Source organism: Cyprinodon variegatus, unplaced genomic scaffold, assembly GCF_000732505.1.
Source record: "Cyprinodon variegatus isolate N-32 unplaced genomic scaffold, C_variegatus-1.0 Scaffold568, whole genome shotgun sequence".
NCBI lineage: Eukaryota > Metazoa > Chordata > Actinopteri > Cyprinodontiformes > Cyprinodontidae > Cyprinodon > Cyprinodon variegatus.
In genome coordinates this window covers 512,390-523,050 of record NW_015151021.1, presented here as the reverse complement: position 1 = coordinate 523,050, position 10,661 = coordinate 512,390, and the positions used below count along the sequence as shown (strand labels likewise).

Sequence of the window (10,661 nt, the reverse complement as noted above, 5' to 3'; positions counted from 1 at the left end):
CAAAACAAGTAGACAAGCTCCAAGTTAAAGTGCAAAGTGATGCAGTTTGAGAGAAATGTGATCTAATGCAGGTTAAATTCAGTGTATTGTCCAAAATCCGGTGACTCTGGAAGGAAAGCAGCTGCTCTTAGCTTATTCACATTACTGGTGCAACAGTCCCAGAGGCTGGTGTAATGCTGGAATGCTCTGCTCCTTAAAACGGATCAAACTATAGTATCATTGTTGCTTCTTCTCTTTGAACTCCTAAAAAAAGAAAAGAAAACAGAAGTGTTGGCAATCATCCATGTGAACCATTATATAACTATAAATAAAAGCTCTGCTTATTGGAAGTTAAATGTCTCACCTTTTGTGAAGGATCAAAACTATAACACCAGCAATGCAGATAATGATAAGTAGAACTGCGATGATGAGGACAATCTGTGACTTATTACCTGAAGAGAAACAACACTTGGTAAGTCTGCGCAGAAACGAGCTAAACCATATTCCCCCAAAAACAGGAAGCTGAGGTTCTGCTGTAGAACAGTCAGTGTTACAGTGGGAGCAGGTCGACCTGTGGCTGAACAGGACACAACTGACTCTGCAGGAGACTCTGATCTGCTGACATCAAGGATGGGTTCATTCAGCTCTGAGAGGAGAACAAACATCATGATCAACATCTAGTTAAATAAGTTAACCCTGGAATACAGTCTGGTTCTTACTATAGACATTTAGACAAGTTGTCCCTCTCAGAGCTCCATCAGGGTAGATGTGGAACAAGCAGAGATAACATCCTTCATCCTGCTCTGTAACCTTCCTGATAACTATGGAGGAATTCTTCAGTCCAGCTTCTGTAAACTGGACTTTATCTTTAAAGTCAGGATTCACTGTTTGACCAAAATACTCGCTGTAGGAGCAGATATTCCTCTCTTTCCTCCCAAATACCTTCTGCCAGGTGACCTGCTGGACATCTTTAGTTTCCAGGAGCTGACAGCTGAGAGGAGCATCTTCCCCCACTGCTGCTAAGACGTTCAGCTTGGTTTGGACCACAGCTGCTGCACCTGTATAGAAGTTAAATTACTTGGTTTTTAAAAAAATCAAGCAGAGAAACTGCAGGAACATTACCTCCCAGCTAAACTGTAAGATACGCCTTTGTAAGTTAACAATTTGTCCTCGGCTACAGTGTCCCCCAAGCTTAAATAATAGTAAATTGTCTCTTCAGCTCAAATTTTTTAAGCATTAGGAATGAAAGAAGGTTGATTGTGGAATTGATTTAATATGTTGAATCATTATCTTGCAGGAAAACTTAACAGCAACGTATTTTAGGTTATTCAGTTAAGGGCTTCACATTTGTACTTACATTATCAGGAAATCAAAGTACTCTAACAAGTTCAGAATCAGAATCAGGCATACTTTAATAATCTTAGAGGGAAATTACTTCTAATTCTCTTACTAATTCTCTCACCACATTTGTGTCTGTTTACTTTTTTAACACTTTTTTCTCATTTCAAGTGCACAGTTACAATACTGAAGTAATCAGACAAAAGAAACACATTCACAATATGCTTCAACAACCTTATGCGAATTTAAAACAGACAAAAAGTCTCTCTCACCTATGTGAAGAAGGTGCAGAATAAAGAAACAGGAAACTTCACTGCACGCCATCGATTCAATTTTGCCGCCCAAAGTATTGAGACAAGTAAAATCAAATTTGGACTAAACCAATAGCCTGCATTATCAATAACAAGCAACAAGCAAAATTGAATCACACTTCATCTCCATTCATTAAAATGATAATGATAATCAAAATCTCATAGGAACTCAACAGTACAAGTATGTTATTTTGCAGGGCTTTCTATGTATTTTAATACTATAATTCCTGTTGATCCCCTTTTTCAGACGTACTGGTACAAACCGGCAACAGTAATACTTTTACTTTCAGTTTTCAATATCGGCTGCAAGGAATACAAATGCGCCATCTAATGTCTATACTGTATGGTAAAAATTTAAATGTCAAATAACCGGAATCAGAATCAGAATCAAATTTATTGCCTAGTAGGTTTGCATGTACAAGGAATTTGACTTGGTGTTGATGGTGCAGACAAAATAGATATATATACAGAATACAGGATTTCTAGTTATATATGATAAAAAAAAAACCATACCTTATACTATATACAATAAATTGTATGTAACTATTTATCATATACTCAGTAGGCAGTGTGTTAATGTAACGCAGGAGGTCTGGAGATGTGATGTTAGTGTAGCTTCTAGGTCCTAAACCAGGGAGGGAGTGAGGCAGTGTCACAGGGATCTCTGGGCCTTGTCGATAAGGCTGGTAGCGGATGGGGAGAAAGTGTTCTTGTGGCGTGAGGTTTTGGTCCTGATGGACCGCAGCCTCCTGCCAGAGGGAAGTGACTGAAATAGTTTGGGGTTTGGGTGCGAGGGATCAGCCACAATCTTCCCTGCACGCCTCAGAGTCCTGGAGGCGTAAAGATCCTGGAGAGATGGAAGATTGAAGCCAATCATCTTCTCTGCAGACCAAAACCAAACAATAACCGATATGATTTTTTAAAATGTCAAATCTAATGTACTGTATTTATTTTTAGATCCATGTTTGATGCAGGTGAAAGTGCAATACAACTGTTAAATCAAAAGTTTAATGCTGGTAAATAGTCCAATATCTTTTGATAATAGAGGGATAAGAATAGGGTGTTTTTATGTTTTCAAATAGTTTATGTGTGATAAATCAATTGAGTTTTTTTTTTTCTTTTTGGTACCAGCAGTGAACTCTGCTTTAGAAAGGTTTTTCAATGGACCATGATTCAAAGAGAGGAACGTTACAAAATAGAAATCAAATATTAATCATAGTGATCATTTTTTAAGAATAAATCTATATTCCTTGCACTGATCAACACCCATAAAGGGTCTAAATCCTACAGCCATGCACTTGCAAAAATAAAGGGACGTCTTTGAACAAACTGTACATTTGTGTCAGAAGTGAGTCAAAATGAGACAATGACATTTAGGACTTTAATTTGACAAAGAGAAAAACAAACCTCTAGTCACAAGTTTGATCATTTCTAAAACTTGACATATTTTATTTAAACCAATTGTCAATAAATATTTTTTAAAGAATAAATAATAAAATGACATCAACATAAATATGATTTATCAGGGACAACACCATCTTTTATAAGTACGGTACAGTTCTAATAGTTTTTCATTCTTTTCGCACACAATAAATAACATTTTAACCACTATAAACAATGTACAAAATGCAAGAGGATAGAAAAACCTACAACTATCTTGAAAAAACAAAAAACAAATTTAAGAACAAAACTGTTCTACTGAACTGAGGTAAAACATTTTGTAGGAGTTTTATGCAGAAATAAAATAGGACACTAGATGGCAATAAAGGCTCAGTTTGCATTAAAGCGTGAGCTTCTTAATGTCAATCCTGACTGTTGCATTATTCCTCCCTCACAGCCTCTGTCATAGTATCATATTCACGCTGTCATTTTTACATTCATCAAAACAAGTAGACAAGCTCCAAGTTAAAGTGCAAAGTGATGCAGTTTGAGAGAAATGTGATCTAATGCAGGTTAAATTCAGTGTATTGTCCAAACTCCGGTGGCTCTGGAAGGAAAGCAGCTGCTCTTAGCTTATTCACATTACTGGTGCAACAGTCCCAGAGGCTGATGTAATGCTGGAATGCTCTGCTCCTTAAAGCGGATCAAACTATAGTTTGATCATTGTTGCTTCTTCTCTTTGAACTCCTAAAAAAAAAGAAAACAGAAGTGTTGGCAATCATGCATGTGAACCATTATATAACTATAAATAAAATGTCTGCTTATTGGAAGTTAAATGTCTCACCTTTTGTGAACGATCAAAACTATAACAACAGCAATGCAGATAATGATAAGTAGAACTGCGATGATGAGAATAATCTGTGACTGATTACCTGAAAAGAAACAACACTTGGTAAGTCTGCGCAGAAACGAGCTAAATCATATTTCCAAAAAAAGAGGAAGCTGGGAATCCCTCTCTGTTTTACTTTTACTGGTAAACATTTGATAATGAATCCCTGGGGTCAGTTCAGTAACCTCCTGAGATAAACACCCGCAGCCGGTGTGACCAGCACTGCACAGTGTACTGTGACATGGGGTTTTCAGTAACATGAAACTCAGCTACAAGTGAAACTGAAGCCTTATGTGTCACAGCTCAGCTGACTGAGAACAAGCATGACTCTTTTAACTTGGTCTTCAGACTTCCAGGACTAGATCTACACCATGAATCAGGCAGTTGTTCAAAGGGAAATAAAATCAAAGTGAATTTCCGGGATTTCCTGAGCCTTTGACCTAGTGGGCGTTATGATAACCATCAGGGAAATGCTTCAGGGGAAATTTGACGTCACTACCAGGCAGCAAGAATTATCAGGGAATTTCTTAAGCTTTCATGGGACTTCCTTGAACCTGACCCAGGTATTTATTACCTTTTCAATGGGAGATCCAAGATCTCAACATCCTAAGTATTCGCACTCCCTGATTGCCTCTTAATCATATAGCATGTTAGGACACAACCCATTTACAGCTACAAGTCTCTACATGACAGCTTGCAAAACTCAGAGTCCAGCATGCATACCTTCCTCCTGCTCTATTGAAGAGAAATCAAATGTTTTCCGCTGTTCCCCTGGCTGTCCTTTATTTAGCACACAGTCTATATGTCCTGTCCAGATTGCAGGTATGTCCACTGCAATGCTGGTATTGTGGATAAAAGTCCCATCACTCTTCCTGTCCGTAGTTTTCTGTGGGACGGCATTTTTGGAGATGTTGATGGGGATCTCCCAGGTAATTGTCGGTGCAGGTTTCCCAGTGGCAGAACAGCTGAGCAGTTCCTTTCTTATTTTCTGTTCACGAAGGACGCTTGACTGTTGTGCGGATGTGAACTCCAATACTCCTGCATGGACAATTGGAAACCATGACTTTAGATTTTTTCTTTTTTACTATTTTGACTTTCTGAAGAGTGATGATACTCCAAAAAGCAACAGCTCACCTGTCACAGTTAGGCACATTTGCTTCCTTTTGGACCCATCGGGATAGGCATTGAACGAACAAACATAACAGTTCTCATCTTCCCAGGTTATGTTCTTCAGGATAATGGATGACATGTTTAGAGTTGATTCTCTGAAGCTCACTTTCTCATTAAAAGGTTCATTTACTTGCTTCCCAAAACGGTTGCTATATGTTGCTAGGTTTTCCAATGACTCAGGTTTAAGGCCCCGCTGCCAAGTGACCTGCAATACACCTGTAGTGGAAAAAAAAAAAAAAAAACAGTCAGTACGTCACTGGTAACCTTTTAAAGATTCATAGTTGTTTATAGTCAGTTTACAAGAAAAACTCGTGACTTTCCAGGTAGTGAATAAGGATTTACCTTTAGGGTCTGGGAGTGTACAGGTGAAGATTGCTTCCTCTCCATACTTGGCTGTGTTTCCCCCATCAAAGATTATCTCAGAGGCTTGGGCTTTAAAAGAGAAAAGCTGTATTATCAGCAAGTTCTGACTATGCACGGAAAGGGAGTAAAAATGCTCTAAAGTGAAAATGGTCAACACACATGACAGAATTCTGTAATAAAAATCCTTCCAAGCAGCTCTTAAACTTTATACCCAAATCAACTTCCAACAAACTTGGCAGATCTTTGATCCCTGCTGTTTTTTCAAAGCAAATAGTAAATAGTTCTTCATGCACAAATCTGCATTAATGTTTTGTACATTTTAAACAACCAAGCTCAGTTGCACATTTCTTTGCTGTGGGTCTGACAATTTGGCCTTACTGTAAAGTCTCTTGTTCACATTTTTTTTAACAGTCTTTTTTTACCTAGTGTGTATCTGCATGCTGACAAGCAGATCAAATGGTCGCTTTGCTGTTGTTACACTTGAATTTTCCCACAGCAGAACAATAAATTCTATTCTATTCTATTCTAGAATTATCATATTATTAATAATAATGATAATATATGATTAGTTTTATCAAAGTATCCTTGCTTATTATAAATAATAAATATTAATATTATTCCATACTGTAATTATATATCAATAAAAGCAACAAAAATATTACAAATAAAATAGATAAGAAAATCTTAGATCAACAACTTGGATACAAATGAATAAATGTAAAGAATACAACTAGATCGAATATCACAAATAGAAAATAAGTTAAACATGGAACATTTTATTTGTTGTTTTATAAAATATAGCCAGGATTCAACATGTTATATAAAAAAAAAATCTTACCTTTGAAAGCCAAACAGATGATTGTGATGATCAGTAGCATCCTGTGTCACTGCTGGAGCTCACCAAATGAATACTTTCTGTTTGGACGCAGCAGCCTTTATTTACAGAGAGATGGGAGGAGAAATAGAAACTGATGGCTGGGATTTCTCCCTAACTCTGACTCATGAGGTTTTCATACAGTATTGGTAGATTGTGTTTATAAACAAAAAATAAATAAACCATTACTTTTTTTACGAATAAATATTGTAAATAATTTCTGGGGAGATTTAGAACCTTTATATGTTAGGTTTGAATAACTGAAACCAGACATATAATTTAAAACTACAATGTGTAACTTTCAGCAACATCTAAGGGTTAGACTGCAGCAGCATGACCCCCCCTCCCCACCCCCACTTCGACCCCACAACAATACAGTGACCGTCATGATACAAAATGGCTCCAGCAACATCCGAGTCACCTATCTTGCGAAGTGATGACGAGGTTTGTTTACATAGCTTATTTTATAAAAATATTGTATTAGTTTATGTGGGATAAAGATTGTATATAGGTCTAACATTCTGCTGTCCTATTTGAGTATAATAGTAATCACTAAAGTCACCAGTTTTACCGCTCTGCACTGCCATAGCGCCAAGATGTCTGTCTCCATATATGTGCGAACCGCTCAATGTAATTATAAATAGAAATTTCCAAGGCAAAGCAAGCATAAGGAGAGTGAGACTTTCAGTTCGTTAATGAGAATAAATAACATCCTTATCATCATCTTCCTTAAAGGCACACCATGTAACTTTTGGCCACTAGGGGCGCTAGACTTGTAACTTTCACATCTAGCCGGGCGTACACTGTGCGATTTTCGGGGCGATTTTCCAGTCGTATGTTAATTTTTCGATCGGGTGGACTTTCAGCCTGATCGTGCGTCGTGTAGTGTACAGGGGGTTGCGAGGGGCGATCAGCCTCTCACAACCACCTCCCGATCGGGAATCATGGGGTCAGGAGATTTTCTCCCGACCGTCGTGGGCAAATCGCTCAGTGGGCATGCAAAAACAAGGATTTTTCTTTTTCTGTAAAATTTACAAACTGTAGTAGCCATGTTTGCTCAGCCATGTCTTTGTCCAGCTACGTCCCAGGTTTTTATTTTTAGGGCTTTCAGCACAAAATTGCTAAGGCAGTGCGTTTCACTCTAGTTAGCTTCATATACCCCTTCTATTTGTTTGGCTTCTGGATAGACGAGTCAGAGTAGCTCCATCTCACTGCAGAGCTCAAACCAGGGGGACAAATCACCTATACAACAGAGGTAAGGTGAGATGCTCAGACAGCAGGAGCATGAAATCAGTGTGAGAACGCCAGCTGAAAGAGAAACAGAACCGGGATGAGCCAGTCAGCCGTTCCCCCCTCTGTAGCTAAGAAACCAGAGCAGTAGAGAATAGCTCAGGAAGAGAGCTGAGTATGATAATAGTAAATCAGAGAAGTCTACTGGGCTAATGCAGGAAAGCAAGAAGCCAAAGCTTGTCCAGGCTAGCTATAGAGGTAAACTGCAGAGGATGAAAGGACGACAGTGGAAGATCGGATAAGTCTGCTCGCAGACAAACAACTGAAGGTGAGGGACAGGGGCTTCAGATCACCGGGAGGAGGACAGCAGTACCTTGGAGAAGTCTGCCAGGGAGACAGTGGCAGGCCAAGGCTAGCCTCTAGTCTAACTGCTGGTGATGGACAGACAACTGCTTAGGTGTCTGTACTGGAGGTAGGATGATGAAACAGTCCACGGGGGCTAACTTAAAACAGCTCTTTTAAAAGCCACTTCTAGACCTCTTGAGAGCGTTTCCGACTTCATCTTTTGTAAACATTATTTTCTCCATCTTCTATTTCGATTTCAAAAAGCTGATCTCCACCACCTCCTTCACTAAAACAGTAGCCAATTCATGATAATTTCTCATTTCAAAATGTATATACTAAATAATACCACCTCAATGTACATGAGGCACCAATATTGAAGAATTATAACGTCTACAATTTGTGGATTTGCAGCTCCCAAATCCTAATCTATGCATCTCTAATGTAAACAAACTTGTCATCAATTCACAGGAACACTGAAGCGGATGTTGCAGAAGCCATTTGTATATGATAGGCTCCTCATTGTTGCAATGGGGGAGCAGCTCATGTTGCTGCAGTCTTATTTTTAGATGTTGCTGAAAAATACACGTTGTAGTGTTAATGCGGGCGTAAATGCTGTGAATTTTTTCGTGAAAATCTTTTGTGTCTACTGAAACACCTGAAAAAAACACTGCAACTTTCAAAGTCAAACTTAATTTAAGCCCTTTTCAGATCAACTATGTGATGGTTATTGCTCTATTTCTGCAAATACATGAGAAACTCAGCTGTGTTTCTGTGTTTTTTTTTCTCACCCCTTTAACATCCAGTAAATATACTTTCATCACTTCTGCGCAGTAAACATTTACTAGATGCTGCTGCCAGTAAGCGTAATGGTCAAGTAGGGAGAATACATTTATACCAAAAGCAGAAGTTCTGTAGAGTCATTTGCTGTTTCAACTTTTTTAACACCTAGTTATATTTTCAGATTAATTACTTGTGACTATGTTCATGTTGTTTCCCACAAGCATTGCTTTGGAGCTCCTCCCAACCTTTAGTGCCATTCCCAATTGCAGAAATAATAAACAAGGCCTGGAATGAATTTAATGTTGTAGCATCTGGGAGACATAGTTTTACTTGACTGGCTTTTTTTCTTGTCTTTTCAGTTTTGAAGATCGGCTAAAACATCAAGGAAACACCAATTCATGATTACAGCATAACTAATAAACCGTTATTTCAGTAATTTATGCTGGTCAAACTTAAATTCCCTTTAATGTAGGTTAAACGTCAGAGGTTTGGGGTGAATATGTCTTACTAAAGCAGTGATGAAAACATCAATCTCCTGGCAAGTTTCATTACCACACTTAGATCATGACAAGTTTATAACCACGCCATTTCACTGTGAAACCAACAGCTACAGGAAATCTTAACAATATAACTGTAAATCTGCTTATTATGTCAGAGGAAATCTGTAGTGCAGTTTTGGCTGTCAGCTCCAAGGAAAGCAGAACAGGAAGGAATTATAAATCAGCCACAGAAGCTGATTCCTAGATAATTTGGTTAGATCATGCTTGTTAATACCGTAAACCCATGTCATGCAACCATGAGCTGACTATAAAATAAACAATTTGCAAGATCACAATAAAAATTTCGTAACCTTTTTCACACAAGTACATCCTAAAAAAATCCAAGCAAAGCATAAATCTGACATGGGTGTGTTGAGCACAAAATGATGAAAAGTTGGAATAACTGAGTTTGGCTGCATCCTATATCTTAATTTACACACCCAACTTTAATGTTGAATTTGATTCATCTAAAATAAATGTCATCTAAGATTGCTTGTCCATTCGCAGCCTTAATCTAAAGCCACACAGTGTGCAGCAAAGTTACAAAATATAAATAACTGTAGAAAAGAAAGACAGCTTTAACTTAACAGAAAAATGATATTTCTTTATTTTTGAAAAGACAGAAAGTGGCGAGGGAGGCTGATAGTCGGAGTTTGGATAAAGCACTGGTTGTATTTTACACATCAAACAATAAGAGCTAGGAAATAGTGTTGAGGACAGAAACAAACCTATTGTAATACTGTAAGGAATCGGTTGCACAGTTATGTAAATTGCGAATTGCATGAATAGTTATTGCACATGACCTAGAGCTGAAAAAACACATGATATCACTTCTGCCAGAGTGCAGCAGCTGAAACACCCCATCTCCGGGGTGTTTACCATTTCTCAATGTGTTGTGTTCTCTCTTGAGACAGTGAGTGCTGTAGAGGTTCTTTAGGGAGGAAAGAGTGTGACTAATGATAATATTTCCAATCGGGCTGAGTTTCAGCCTGCGTTGTGTAGTATATAGGCGGTAACGAGGGGCGATCAGCCTCTCATGACCATCTCCTGATTAGAAATCGGAAGAAAATCGAACATGTGTGAAATTAATTTGAGCATCGTAAGGTGTTTGTAAGATAATTGACTCTATGTTTACAATCTCAGAGGAAATCTCTGATCCAGCAGCGGATGGGGGCTTAAAAAGTCTGATGCAGGAGCTCCATTGCCAGTCTGTCTAGGAATATGGTATTAGGAGCAGAAATTAAGGCTACAAAGGGCAGCCTGAATAAAATCCTCTAAAACCTTGTGGGGAAAAAAACTGCAGATGAAGGGTATGACAATAAAATAAGTAGTAGACTGCTTTTTAAATTATTATTATTATTATTATTATTTCTATTGATAATTCTAGAGCCAAATCAGCTGACAATTTCAAAGAGCACGAACTCAAAGCCCATTTCAAGTTAAAGGAAAAGACAAAAATTAAA

General features: G+C 38.1%; 2 protein-coding genes across 2 annotated transcripts in view; both read right to left on the bottom strand.

Annotated features, from left to right (window-relative positions):
- The window catches only part of LOC107095736 (OX-2 membrane glycoprotein-like), an 8,247-nt gene extending 6,606 nt beyond the window's left edge, over positions 1–1,641 (bottom strand). The window contains exon 1 of the mRNA XM_015391987.1: positions 1,590–1,641. Within this exon, the coding sequence (XP_015247473.1) occupies positions 1,590–1,641 (52 nt within the window). The remainder of the gene's footprint in view (positions 1–1,589) is intronic.
- A 1,400-nt stretch (positions 1,642–3,041) lies between these two features.
- On the bottom strand, positions 3,042–6,408 carry LOC107095739 (OX-2 membrane glycoprotein-like). Its single transcript, XM_015391991.1, has 6 exons — positions 6,269–6,408; positions 5,410–5,499; positions 5,032–5,283; positions 4,621–4,935; positions 3,853–3,940; positions 3,042–3,755 (listed from the first exon to the last, which is right to left on the bottom strand). Exons 1-6 carry the CDS (start codon positions 6,306–6,308, stop codon positions 3,713–3,715), a joined length of 828 nt encoding a protein of 275 aa, XP_015247477.1. The 5' UTR covers positions 6,309–6,408; the 3' UTR covers positions 3,042–3,712.
- Positions 6,409–10,661: the final 4,253 nt, after the last annotated feature.